The sequence below is a fragment of the Callithrix jacchus genome, chromosome 7, assembly GCF_049354715.1.
Source record: "Callithrix jacchus isolate 240 chromosome 7, calJac240_pri, whole genome shotgun sequence".
NCBI classification, from domain to species: Eukaryota; Metazoa; Chordata; class Mammalia; order Primates; family Cebidae; genus Callithrix; species Callithrix jacchus.
The window spans coordinates 101966679-101981954 of NC_133508.1; the positions used below are offsets into that span (position 1 = coordinate 101966679).

The 15276-nt window shown below is 37.3% G+C and overlaps 1 protein-coding gene across 4 annotated transcripts in view; it reads left to right on the plus strand.

Annotated features, from left to right (window-relative positions):
- RAVER2 (ribonucleoprotein, PTB binding 2) overlaps positions 1 to 15276 on the plus strand; it is a 117605-nt gene that overhangs the window by 43514 nt on the left and 58815 nt on the right. For all 4 annotated transcript variants that reach the window (XM_009001401.5, XM_009001403.5, XM_009001402.5 and 1 more), the window contains exon 5: positions 7587 to 7713. In XM_009001401.5, coding sequence (XP_008999649.4) covers positions 7587 to 7713 — 127 coding nt within the window. The remainder of the gene's footprint in view (positions 1 to 7586; positions 7714 to 15276) is intronic.

Below are 15276 nucleotides of genomic sequence, written 5' to 3' on the forward strand. Positions count from 1 at the left end.
GACATTTAAGTGTGACAAAGAATGGATGAGATATTGACTGGTATTGATGAGAGGTGGAAAATAGGATTGCCAGAGAAATACAGAGTTTTGCATGAGATACTCATATTACAATAATCATTCATTGTTCATCTGAACTCCAAATTTAGCTGCACATTCTGTATTTTTACTTGCTACTTCTGGCAACCCTAAAGAGGGAGAGTGAGTAGTCACACTAGGTGGAACAGAAACTACTCACACGGTGGTATGAGCTGAATTTACATGCTTGAGGAGTGATAAGTGGACTGGTTGCAGAGTGAATATGAGGATGCTTGGTGTAGGTGAATGCCAAAGCAAGGAAAAAAATTGAGTACTCAGCCAGTTTGGTAAGCAATGGAGAACTTATAAAATATAGAAACAAGATAGTGACAGTATCAGAGTGAAGCCACCATGAGATTAGCCTGAAAGTAATTAGTAGATGGACTGGAGAGAGGAGATTAGTAGAGGTGGGATAAGAAAGGAGATTGTGGTTAGCTCTCTACTCTCACATCTCCTGCCTCCTCTTCTTACTTTTTGACCTCACCTTTGGTCTTGGATTCCTTCTCCCTTTTTTCTTAGTTTGTCTGTCCTCTCATTGTTATATCCTTGCTGACGTAATTCACTACCTCAGCCATTCATTCAATATCAACTTCATCTCCTCTAGTTAAGTTGTCTCTTTGTTGGATTGGATTTGCTGGGTTTACAAGTCTGAATCCCTATAGTCACTTACTTCTGAAGTTAGGACACTGTGTCCTCTTGGAGAAAAACAAACAACTGGGTGGCATGACACTACTACAGATGTACAGCACATGTTTATAGCTGGACCCTCAGTAAATCTCCAGCTCATCTCTCATTAGTTTTTTTCCATTTTTTTTCAGCAACTATCTAAAACCTGTTTTTGTCCTTTTTCTCAGATGATCATAGCTCCTACATTATAGAAATGTAAAGGCCATGTGTTGAACTCATTCATTCATTCAGCTATTCTCACATTGCCCAAGCATGCATGTCCCTATTTTTTCCTTCCATCTCTCTTCAATAACATTCATTCCATGAGTACTTACTGGGTAGGCACTGAATGCTAGACACTCTTAGAGATGTTTAGGATTCGTCAGTGAGCAAAGCCAGTACAGATTCCTGTTCTTGTGGAGGATTGTGTCTCTTGCCAAAGCATGGGGTGTGGCTGAGTCCCCACCCTCAGGGCTCTTGATCCTCTACTGATTTTCACTTGGTGTTTCATCAGCTCCATCCTCTCTGCTATAAACATGCTCAAGTTTTTTTCCTTTTAAAATCCTCTCTCTCAAAACTCCAGAAGAAAACCTAGGCAAAACCATTCAGGACTAGGCATAGGCAAGGACTTCGTGACTAAAACACCAAAAGCAATGACAACAAAAGCCAAAATAGACAAATGGGATCTAATCAAACTCCACAGCTTCTGCACAGCAAAAGAAACTATCATTAGAGTGAACTGGCAACCAACAGAATGGGAAAACATTTTTGCAGTCTACCCTTCTGACAAAGGGCTAATATCCAGAATCTACAAAGAATTTAAATTCATAAGAAAAAAACAACCCCATCAAAAAGTGGGCAAATAGTATGAACAGACACATCTCAAAAAAAAAAAAATTTATGCAGCCAACAAACATATGAGAAAAAGCTCATCATCACTGGTTATTAGAGAAATGCAAATCAAAACCACATTGAGATACCATCTCACACCAGTTAAAATGGCCATCATTTAAAAGTCAGGAGACAACAGATGCTGGAGAGGATGTGGAGAAATAGAAACACTTTTACACTGTTGGTGGGAGTGTAAATCAGTTCAACCATTGTGGAAGACTGTGATGATTCCTCAAAGACCTAGAAATAGAAATTCCATTTGACCCTGCAATCCCATTACTGGGTATATACCCAAAGGATTATAAATCTTTCTATTATAAAGATATATGCACACATATGTTCATTGCATCGCTGTTTACAATAGAGACTTTGAACCAACCTAAATGCCCATCAGTGATAGACTGGGTAAAGAAAATGTGGGACATATACACGATGGAATACTATTCAGGCCTAAAAAAGGATGAGTTAATGTCATTTGAAGGGACATGGATGAAGCTGGAGACCATCATTCTCAGCAAACTGACACAAAACAGAAAACCTAATACTGCATGTTCTCACTTATAAGTGGGTGTTGAACAATGAGAACACACGGACACAAGGAGGGGAACATCACACACCTGGGCCGGACGGGGGTGGGAGGGCTGGGGAAGGGATAGCAGGGGATAGGGGGATTGGGGAGGGCTAACATTAGGAGAAATACCTGATGTAGATGATTGGGAGATAGATACATCAAACCATTATGGCATGTGTATACCTGTGTAACCTGCATGATCTGCACATGTACCCCAGAACTTAAAGTACAAAAAAAAAAATCCTTTTTAGATACTGGGTTTTATAACCATGGACCCAGAGTTGCTTGAACAATTAAGCCTCACGTATTGTCACCATTTCTTAATTTCCATTTCCTTCTCAGTCTAATGCAATGTAGTTTCTGCCTCCACTGTTCAAGTGAATATGTACTCATTAAGAGGAATTTTTAAATATTCAAATCTAGTGGGTACATTTCAGTCTTTTATTGGTTGGTCCCTATGCAACATTTAAAAATTTACAGGTGTGAATGGTGGCTCACACTTGTAATCCCAGCACTTTGGGAGGTCAAGGTGGGAGGATTGTTTGAGCCCAGGAGCTCGAGACTAGTCTGGGAAACATGATGAAACCCTCTCTCTACAAAAAAATTAGCCAGGCTTACTGGTGTGCGCCTGTTAGTCCCAACTATTTGGGAGGCCGAGGCGGGAGAATCACCTGAGCCTGGGATTTCAAGGCTACAGTGAGCTGTGATTACACCACTGCACTCCAGAGTGGGTGACAAGCAAGACCCTGTCTCAAAAACAAAACAAAACAAAACTCTCTCCTACCTTGAATTTTGCCACACCATTCATTTTCCTATCTGCCTATGTGTTCTTTCCCTAGCTTATTTTTTTCCCCTAAGGGCTGATACCAGTAGATTTCCAAATTTGGCCTTCTCATTTTCTTCCTGTTATATATGCCTATTAATGATGACTACCAAGCATATAATTTCAGACCAAACTGCTGTCAGCACTAGATTATATTTCCAAGGGATACTTGGACATTCCCACTTCATGCTATATAAATAGTTCAATTTCAGCATCTCAAAGAAAACTATTTTTTTCTGGGACTTGCATTTCTATGTTCTATAACACCTATATATGGCATCAGTTCATCCAAGCTAAAACTATGTTAATAAAAATTTCAGGTAAGGCTAGGTACCATGGTTCATGCCTGTAATCCCAGCACTTTCAGAGGCCACGGTGGGCGGATCACAAGGTTAGGAGATCAAGACCATCATGGCCAGCAAGGTGAAGCTCTGTCTTTACTAAAAATACAAAAATTAGCCGGGTATGTTGGTAGGCGCCTGTAGTCTCAGCTACTCAGGAGGCTGAGACAGGAGAATCACTTGAACCCAGAAGGCAGAGGCTGCAGTGAGCTGAGATTGTGCCACTGCACTCCAGCCTGGGTGACAGAGTGAGACTCTGCCTCAAACAAAACAAAACAAAAACAAGAACAACTCAGTCGTGATTGCTCTCCATCACCCACCTTCTAATCTAAATGTCAGAAATACTAGCACATCCTTTCAGTTCTACCTCCTAAGATCTCTGAAATCCTTGAGACCTTGTCAGCATCTTGATTACTTAACTCAGAATTTCATCTTTTCTCACCTCTCTGATTAGAATAATTCCCTACATGATCCCATGTCATTAGTCTTTCCCCTTCTAATCCGTCTTGCACAGTGCACAGGAGAGATCTTTCTCAGCCTCAACTCAGCTTATGTCATTCTCTTGCTTAATAATCTTTAATGCCTGCACAAGTTCACCTTCTTTAGCATAGCATGCAGACTCTTTATGATCAGATAGTAGTGACAGTGAGAAATCTTAAAAATAAGTCTTAAAAATAAGATATTCATGTAATGTTTTCTATATGTTTTTGGTACATATCCTTTGATAATATCAAGTGTTCTGAGTTTTAAAAAATCATAAATATGTGCTGAACTTTATCAGAATATTTCTATAACTATTGAAATATTCCTGATTTCTCCTTAAGTTCATTAGTGTCATTTGAGAATTACACATTCTATTTTTATCCTGCTGGTGATTGTTCCTAACTTTTTTTTTGTTGAAATGGAGTCTTGCTCTGTTGTTCAGGCTAAAGTACAGTGGTGCGATCTCAGCTCACTGCAACCTCTGCCTCCTGGGTTCAAGTGATTCTCGTGCCTCAGCCTCTCAAGTAGTGGAATTATAGGCATGCACCACCATGCTCAGCTAACTTTTGTATTTTTAGTAGAGACAGGGTTTCACTATGTTGGCCAGGCTGGTCTTGAACTCCTGACCTCAAGTGATCTGCCTGCCTCAGCCTCCCAAAGTGCTGGGATTACAGGGGTGAGCCACCATGCCTGGCCAATTGTCCATAGCTTTTTAACATGCACAGGTTTATCAGAACTTCCGTCCACTCACCTATTCTCACTTCCATCTGCTTCCTCCTTCCTACCATACCTATCATCATATTGGTGTCTACATTTTTACATTAGGATAGTCTTAAATGTTTTTGTGTTGTTTTTATGGTTATGGCTCTGTATACAAGATTAAAATGATCATATTGTCTGCCTTAATTTCCACATATTATATAGTAACATCTTACATTTCCTTCTTGTCTTGCTGGATTACTTCCTTCTAGGGGATTTTTGAAAGATAGTGTTCTTGTGGTAAAAACTTTTGAGAACTTGTATACTTGAGAATATTTTTATTTCGTTCTGATATTAAATAACTTAGATGAATCTAAAAATACAGGCTCAGAGTACTTACAGTACTTTGTATTAATTCATTGTCTTCTTGAATCTAATGTTGATGCTTTGAGAAAGAAGATGCTATTAATTTGTTTCTTGTTCCTTCAGAGATTTGTTCTTTATAGATGGAAGTTTTTAGAAGGTTTTTTGTTGTTACTGGCTTTGATGTTCTTAAATGTCACATGAAGAAATGTGATTAGGTGTGTTTTTTCTATAGAAATCGTATTTGGGAGACTGTGAACCCTTTCATTCTGTGCTCTTTAATCTTTAATAATGGGAAATTTTTCAGCTATTATTTTTTCAAAGATCTTCTCCTTCAGGGACTTCTAATATTGTGTTGATGTTTCTACCTCCGTTTTCTTCATCACCTTGCTTTTTCTTGTTTGTTTGAATTTTTCAATTTCTTTAACTGGATTTTTATGATCACTATTTTAGGCCAGGTGCGATAGCTCATGCCTATAATCCCAGCACTTTGGGAGGCTGAGGCAGGTGGATCACCTAAGGTCAGGAGTTCAAGACCAGCATGGTCAACATGGCAAAACCCCGTCTCTACTAAAAATACAAAAGACTTAGCCAGATGTGGCAGGTGCCTGTAATCCCAGCTACTTAGGAGGCTGAGGCAGGAGAATTGCTTGAACCCAGGAGGTGGAGGTTGCAGTGAGCCAAGATCACACCATTGCACTCCAGCCTGGGCAACATAGTGAGGCTATGTCTTAAAAAAAAATTCACTATTTTGTTTTTTAGTCACATGTATTCTACTATTTAACGTATCTGTTAAAGCACAGGGTAAATGTTAAGAATAATGCTTTATGAATTCCTTCAGTTTCTTTATCTATAGAATGGAGATAATAATACCAACCTTATAGAATTGGTTTTTTGAGAATTAAAGATCTAATTCATATAAACTGCTTAGAACAATGCCAAGTCTACAGTAAGAGAGGGCTGCTATTATTTTTCTCAATACTTATGTTTTTCATAATCTAGCATTTCTCATTGGTTATTCTTTGTAACTGCTTGCCCTTGGTTCATGTTTTAAATAGAAATCCAGTTTATTTTTGTGATGTCTATTACATTTACTTGGCATTCTTATTATGTCCTATCCATAATTCTGCTTTCTGTCTCTTACAGTTGGTTCAGTTTGTTGCTTTTATTTTTTAGTGACTGCATTCTCCAAATGTCTAGCTATTTTTCTTTTGAATGTATGAATATACATTTCCTGTGGGAGCTGTCACCTTCCTATATGACACTGTTTAGAGGTTGTGGGGAAGGGGATGGACAGAGGGAAGCTAAAGCCTGATCTTTGCTAGGGTTTAGGGAAGGCAGATAAGGACCTCAGAGCAGAGAAATTCTGCTTTCACCATCTAGGCTTGAGCCCAGCCCTTTTCCTACCCCAGCCAGGCAGCCCTGCACCTTAGAGAGCCCCTTGAAGCCTTGCTCTTTTCCAAGTTCTGCCTGTCTTCGTTGTAACTCTTCCATCCTGCAGAGTGGGTATGGGAGGACCTGAAAAGGTCGGGAAGGTGGAAAGGTTTTCAGTGACCAGCTGGTCTGCCCACCTAGTGTTATCTTGTCCCAATTGTCTCTGCACTTGTGTGCCAGCCTGCTGTTCATTGGTCCTATGGCTGTCACTCAGCTGATGCTACTGTTTTTCCACGTTGTTGTGCTGGCCAGGAAAGCCATGCTCTCTGAAGGCAAAGTAGATATACAACTCAAAAGCCCTTCCTTAAATCAGCCTGTATGTGCATCCATGCACTCTCATGTTCTCTGCTGATGTTTACCCTCACATATTCTGTCTCCCCAGGGGTTTCTCTCAGGCTTTATGTCAGTTTCTTTGATGCATCACCTTCTCCCTCTCAATTTCACAGTACTGGGTTGGGAGAAGGATCCAGTTGTCCTTGTGAGTTCTCCATTTTCTGATCACTAAAAGTTTTAAATTTATCTTTTATGTAATTATATATAAATATTAATATTATTCTTTAAGCTGGTTTTTAAAACTGAAAACTATTTCATATTTTTAGGAAGCTACTCAGTTGCATGTGTGTAAGGCCAGTTCGTTTTAATCTCCTATTTAGTCACTGAAGTAAAGACTTAATACAAAAGAAGGTTTTGAATTATAAGGCAACCCACATTATTGAACTTCATTTTATTTTATGTTTATTTGAAGTTTTTATTTGTAAAAATATAGAAACAGGGTTTCACTCTGTCACCCAGTCTGACCTTGACCTCCTGGGCTTAAGTGATCCTCCTGCCTCAGCCTCCCAAAGTGCTAGGATTACAGGCATGAGCCACTTTGGCCAGTTAAGCTTTAAATTAACATTATAAGAAGGCTCTTCTGTAATATCAAAGTATTCATATTGTGTCAAAAAGTTATTAATAACTTCAGATTTCCTTGTCATCCTCTTTGTATTATATGATGAGACTCATTATACTAAATTGTCAGTCCTCTTAAAGCCAGTTGGTATTTACCCAAGAATTCTATGAGGATTTTATTCCATATGTATAGTTGAGAACTGTGGTAGAGATATATAATATAAATCAAATTATGTTTATCATAAAATAGATCTTATCAGATGAATGAGAATTTCTAGAAGAAAGCCTTTGAAATTGTCTTTTGTACTTATGCTTGTTCTAATGTTTCTTATTTCTGTATTCGTTGAAGATGAACAGTAATCAAAAGGGCTTACTTCCAGAGCCAAATCCAGTACAAATTATGAAAAGTTTAAACAACCCTGCTATGTTGCAAGTTCTTCTACAACCCCAGTTACGTGGACGAGCTGTTAAACCAGGTATGGACCATGTATGTACACTGATTAAAGAATGTTAGCATGAAGTTAATTTTTTCACATGTGAAATATTTAAAAATTGATTTGTGAAAAATATATTAAAATTAGCACAAAATATTTAATTTTTCTAGGACCTGCTAATGAATTTTAATCAATAATCTGAAATGATATATTTTGATGATTTTTGATATATGCAACCTGCTTATTTTTTTTTAATTAAATCTCAAACCTTCCATTTAGCTCTTAGTTGACATGAATTTATATACACTACATTGTTGTAACTTATATCAACAAAGAATTAATACTCTTCTATGTAATATTTTTAGCATAATTATTTTGTTGACGTGCCAAATGTTTGTTTCCTCTTCGCTCTTCCCCTTTTTGTTGTAAAATTGTCTTTGTAGCAAATGATGAAAACATTATTTTCTAAATATTATGAAGATCTTTATAATATCAGTATCCATTAAATACCTACCTATTTAGTATTCTTTCTCTAGTAAGAGCTTGCCTCCTGTGCATTCTGAAATGCACAACTTTTCATGTACAAAATGTCTGTTTTAGCATTATGAGGAAATGAATGCCTGTACAGTAGTTCCCCTCCCATCTCTGTCCTTGTGTGCCACAATTTAGTTACTTGCATTCTGAAAATATTAAGTCTTAGGTCTTTTAGAAAGTATTGTCTGCCTCTTTGGACCCTGGGCTATCTTTACTAATTCTTCTCAAGTATTATTTTTGTCTCTTCTTTTCATCTAAGACTAAATATTCTCCACTCTGCTGTTCTATTCAGATTAACGTATGGCCATATGGCAGTAGGCTTCTTTATGCTTAGTGCTTTCTCAATTTTAAGTAAGATGTTTGAATATTACACTGATGCAGAAGGTATTTCACCAAACGTAGCTTTTTCTTGTGTGGAGTGGAAAGGGAAGAGGAATAAATCACTGCCTCACTTGAGTACATCTATAGCTGGAAAATATGTGGAAATTTTTCTGATGTTGAGGGAAAAAAAGACAGCATATTGTTATTAAATTTCATTTATTTTTCTTTTACTATGTCCTTTACTGTATCTTAACTGTAGCCTTGCTGTATCCTGAACTCCTCACAGAGGCCTTCTCTGAGCAAACTAAATTAATGATAAAGAATGGTAATTCCTGGCCAGGCACAGTAGCTTACACCTGTAATCCCAGCACTTTGGGACACTGAGGTGGGCAGATCACCTGAGATCAGGAGTTCAAGACTTGCCTGGCCAATGTGGTGAAACCCCATCTCTACTAAAAATACAAAAATTAGCCAGGCATGGTGGCATGCACCTGTAGTCCCAGCTACTCAGAAGGCTGAGGCAGGAGAATGACTTGAACCCCAGAGGCAGAGGCTGCAGTGAGCCAGTGTTACACCACTGTACTTCAGCCTGGGCAACAGTGAGACTCCATCTCAAAAAAAAAAACCAAAAAACTCCTTGCCCTGCTTCTTTATCATTGTATCATTTTAAAAACAACTGACATATATTATGTATATACTAGGTTATTGTCTATTTGTCCCACGAAAATGGAAGCTCAACTGCTATTAGATTAATTTCCCTCCCAGGTCCAATTTTAATTATGTTATTTTGACCAAGCTTATCTTTTATCTTCAATATAGACCTTTTAACTACCTTAAAAAATACAATAAATATAATTATTCTAGACTTCTTTCTTTGTGTGTGTTACTAATTTAACTATTATGTAATCACTTATAGCATAAACTGTATTTTTGAACAGCTTTATTGAGGTGTAATTGATGTATATTAAGCTGTAGATATTTGAAGTATAGGAATTGATATGTTTTCATGTTAGGTATATACCCATGAAATCATCACCACAATCAGGTAATAAACATATAAATTACCCCTCAAAGCTTCTTTTTGTCCATTTGTAATCCATCCCCATCCTGTCCCCAGGAAACCAATGATCTGCTTTCTGTCACTACAGTTTGTATTTTCTAGAAATTGGTATAAAAGGAATCACAGTTTGTACTGTTTGACTTCATTCCCTTAGCTTACCGTTTTGGGATTGATCCATATTGTTACATGGATTAGTAGTATTTTTCCTTTTTATTACCAAGTAATATTTCATTCTATAATTTGCTGCTTTCATTGATTTGTTGATGGACATCTGAGTTATTTCCAGTTTGAGGCCATTAGAAATAACATCTCTACAGACATTTGTGTACTAGTCTTTATGCTATAATTTCTTATGCTTTTATTCCTATGCTTTTTTCAAATTGTCTTTTAGGTTTTGGGGTACATGTGAAGAATATGCAAGATAGTTGCATAGGTACACACATGGCAGTGTGATTTGCTGCCTTCCTCCCCTTCACCTATATCTGGCATTTCTCCCCATGCTATCTCTCCCCAAATCCCCACCCCCCTCATTGTCCTTCCTCTATTTCCCCCCAACAGACCCCAGTGTGTAGTGCTCCCCTCCCTGTGTCCATGTGTTCTCATTGTTCAACACCCACCTATGAGTGAGAACATGCGGTGTTTGATTTTGTGTTCTTGTGTCAGTTTGCTGAGAATGATGGTTTCCAGGTTCATCTATGTCCCTACAAAGGACATGAACTCATCGTTTTTGGTGGCTGCATAACATTCCATGGTGTATATGTGCCACATTTTCCCTTTCCAGTTTATCATCGATGGGCATTTGGGTTGCTTCCAGGTCTTTGCTATTGTGAACTGTGCTGCAATGAACATTAAAAAATAATCTTTATTGATAAGAAATGATGTCTAATGTTTACTATTAACTTTTTCAAAGAAGTTAAAAATCTTGTTAAAACTGGTTTAAAATCCACTCTTATCCCATACTTGTATTATAGAGAATATATGTCTTTTTTTCTTAAGTTGAGAAATTTCTGGAAAAACACTTATGAAAATGCTAAAATCAGATAAGTGAAATAAACTATTTGTGTTTTCTATATTTTCTATGGTGTCTATTCCTGAATAGATGTTTCAAGGTTTTCATTATGTTCCTAGATTGAAGTAAATGGAAACTCTTTCTTAGATAACTTAAAATATATTCCTATTCCAATTCCCAGGTCAGTCTTCTCTAGTGCAGTTGTATTAAATACTTCTCAGTGATGCCAAATTTCTTGATAATGAATAATTCCAGTGTTGTTTTTCACCCCCCTTCATTCCATTTGAGAAGGGGAGTGGAAAGAAGTATTGTATCATACCGTCACACTTTAGACATATGGTCTTATAGAACTTCTTAGGGATCTACTTTAATAAAAATTTAATTTCATCAGATGATTTCACATAGTTAATGAGCATTCTCTCCTATGCTATACCTTCTCTGTTCTAATATAGCTATGGTAAATTTTTCTATCATCTAGAAGAATTGATTCTGTGAATAACTCCTAATATTTTTCTGGAATTAAAAATTACCTGTTGTCGAAAATTCAAATATATATGATTCCTTTATATAAGCTATAAACACATATGATGAATCCATTGATTCATAAGACCTGTTTTTATCTTGATCATAACATTTAATTAAAATCTGATATATGTTAGTTAAGTAAGCTGGCTACTGTACTCAATAAATATATATACCTTTAGAAACATTAAGTCACATGCTATCACCAAACCACATAAGTAGTATTCTTTGAAAATTAAACTCATTGCTTTTGTTCTAAGATCTATTGTTCAAAAAAATCCAGAAAACACACACACACACACACACACACACAAACAATTTTATGATTTAAAAATCCCAATCTTTACTTCGTTTTCTAGAAGAGTCACATGTGACCAGTGCTAATTTAAGGATTATTGATTTTTTATCATTATTATTATACTTTAAGTTCTGGGGGACATATGCAGAACATGCAGATTTGTTACATACATAGGTATACACATGGCATGGTGGTTTGCTGCATCCATCACCCTGTCATCTACATTAAGTATTTCTCCTAATGCTATCCATCCCCTAGCCCTTAGTCCTCTGCTATCCCTTCTTTAGCCCTCACCCCCTGACAGGCCCTGGTGTATGATCTTCCCCTTCCTGTGTTCATGTGTTCTCATTGTTCAGCACCCACTTATGAGCAAGAACATGAGTTTATTTTTCTGTTCTTGTGTCAGTTAGCTGAGAATGATGGTTTCCAGCTTCATCCATGTCCCTGCAAAGAACCTGAACTCATCCTTTTTTATGGCTGCATACTCCTCCACGCTGTATATGTGCCACATTTTCTTTATCCAATCGATTGACGAGCTTTTGGGTTGGTTCCAAGTCTTTGCTACTGTAAACAGTGCCTCAGGGAACGTATCTGTGCATGTTTCTTTATCATAGAGTAATTTATAATCCTTTGGGTATATACCCAGTAATGGGATTGCTGGGTCAAATGGTATTTCTAGTTCTAGATCCTTGAGGAATCGCCACACTGTCTTCCGCAATGGTTGAACTAATTTACATTGAACAAATTTATACTCCCACCATCAGTGTAAAAGTGTTCCTATTTCTCCACATATTCTCCAGCATCTGTTGTCTCCTGTTTAATGACTGCCATTCTAACTGGTTTGAGATGGTATCTCAATGTGGTTTTGATTTGCATTTATCTAATGACCAGAGATGATGAGCTTTTTTTCATATATTTGTTGGCTGCATAAATGTCTTCTTTTGAGAAGTGTCTGTTCATATTCTTTGCCCACTTTTTGATGTTTCTTTTTTCTTGTAAATTTGTTTAAGTTCTTTGTAGATTTTGGATATTAGCCCTTTGTCAGATGGGTAGATTGCAAAAATTTTTTCCCATTATGTTGGTTGCCAGTTCTCTCTAATGATAGTTTCTTTTGCTGTGCAGAAGCTCTTTAGTTTAATTAGATCCCATTTGTCTATTTTGGCATTTGTTGCCATTGCTTTTGGTGTTTTAGTCATGAAGTCCTTGCCCATGCCTATGTCCTCAATGGTATTGCCTAGGTTTTCTTCTAGATTTTTTATGGTGTTAGGTCTTATGTTTAAATCTTTAATCCATCTTGAGTTAGTTTTTATATAAGGTATAAGGAAGGGGTCTAGTTTCAGCTTTCTGCCTATGACTAGCCAGTTTTCCCAACACCATTTATTAAATATGGAATTCTTTCCCCATTGCTTGTTTTTGTCAGGTTTGTCAAAGATCAGATAGTTGTAGATGTGTGGCATTACTTCTGAGGCTTCTGTTCTGTTCCATTGGTCTTTATCTCTGTTTCGGTACCAGTACCATGCTCTTTTGATTACTGTAGCCCTGTAGTATAGTTTGAAGTCAGATAGCATGATGCCTCCAGCTTTTTTTCCGCCTCTTAGGATTGTTTTGGCTATGCGGGCTCTTTTTTGGTTCCATATGAAATTTAAGTCCCGCCCCCCCAATTCTGTGAAGAAAGTCAATAGTAGTTGATTGGTATAGCATTGAATCTATACATTACTTTGGACAGTGTGGCCATTTTCACGATATTGATTCTTCCTAACCCTGAGCATGGAATGTTTTTCCATCTGTTTATGTCATCTCTTATTTCCTTGAGCAGTGGTTTGTAGTTCTCCTTGAAGAAGTCCTTCACATCCCTTGTTAGTTGTATTCCTAGGTATTTTATTCTCTTTATAGCAATTGTGAGTGGGAGTTCACTCATGATTTGGCTCCCTGTTTGTCTGTTATTGGTGTATAGGAATGCTTGTGATTTTTGCACATTGATTTTGTATCCTAAGACTTTGCTGAAGTTGCTTATTGGCTAAAGGAGATTTTGGGCTGAGATGATGGGGTCTTCTAACTATACAATCATGTGGTCTAAGAGAGACAATTTGACTTCTTTTCCTAATTGAATACACTTCATTTTTTGTTCTTGCCTGATTGCCCTGGCCAGAACTTCCAGTACTATGTTGAATAGGAGTGGGGAGAGACGGCATCCTTGTCCTGTGCCAGGTTTCAAAGGGAATGTTCCCGTTTATGCCTGTTCAGTATGATATTTGCTTTGGGTTTATCATAAACATCTCTTAGTATTTTGAGGTATGTTCCATCAGTACCTAGTTTCTTGAGAGTTTTTAGCATAAAGTCCTGTTGAATTTTGTTGACCACCTTCTCTGCATCTATTAAGATAATCTTGTGGTCTTTGTCTTTGGTTCTGTTTATATGAGGGATTATGTTTATTGATTTGCTTATGTTGAACCAGTCTGGCATCCTAGGGATGAAGCCAACTTGATCGTGATGGATACGCCTTTTGATGTGCTGTTGGATTCACTTTACCAGTATTGAGGATTTTCGAATCAATTTTCATCAGGAATATTGGCCTGAAATTTTCTTTTTTAGTTGTATCTCTGCAAGGTTTTGGTATCAGGATGATTTTGGTCTCATAAAATGAGTTAGGGAGGATTCCCTCTTTTTCTATTGTTTGGAGTAGTTTCAAAAGGAATGGTACCAGCTCCTCTTTGTATTTCTGGTAGAATTTGGCTGTGAACCATCTGGTCCTGGACTTTCTTTGGTTGGTAGACTATTAATTGCTGCCTCAATTTCAGACCTTGTTATTGGTCTATTCAGGGATTTGACTTCTTCCTGATTTAGTCTTGGGAGGATGTAAGTGTCCAGAAATTTATCCATTTCTTCTATATTTTCTGGTTTATTTGCATAGAGGCATTTATACTATTCTCTGATGGTAGTTTGTATTTCTGTGAGATCAGTGGTGATATCCCCTTTATCATTTTTTATTGCATCTATTTGATTCTTCTCTTTTGTCTTCTTTATTAGTCTGTCTAGCAGTCTATCTATTTGGTTGATTCTTCTCAAAAAACCAGCTCCTGGATACACTGATTTCTTTTTTGAAGGATTTTTTGTGTCTCCTTTAGTTCTGCTCTGATCTTAGTTATTTCTTGTCTTCTGCTAGCTTTTGAATTTGTTTGATTTTGCCTCCTCTAGTTCTTTTAATTGTGACATTAGGATGTTGATTTTATATCTTTCCTCATTTCTCTTTAGTGCTATAAATTTCCCTCTGCACACCACTTTAGATGTGTCCCAGAGATTCTGGTACATTGTATCTTCATTCTCATTGGTTTTGAAGAACATCTTTATTTCTGCCTTCATTTTTTTATTTATTCAGTAGTCATTCAGGAGCAGGTCGTTCAGTTTTCATGTAGTTGAATAGTTTTGAGTGAGTTTCTTAATCCTGAGATCTAGTTTGGTTGCACTGTGGTCAGAGACTGTTCGTTATGATATCCATTCTTTTGCATTTGCTGAGAAGTGTTTTACTTCCAGTTATGGGGTCAGTTTTAGAATGAGTGCAATGTGGTGCTGAGAAGAATGTACATTCTGTTGATTTGGGATGGATAATTCTGTAGATGTCTATTAGGTCTGCTTGGTCCAGATCTGAGTTCAAGTCCTGGATATCCAGATGCCTCAGTTGGAAATGTGGAGATCACCCACCTTCTGCATCACTCTTGCTGGGAGCTGCGCACCGGAGCTGTTCCTATTCAGCCATCCTTCCAGCCATCCCTTTGAGCATCTTTTATTGTGCTTGTTTGTCATCTTTTATCTTCTTTGGTGATATGACTTTTCAAATATTTTGCATGTGTTAAAACTGAGTTG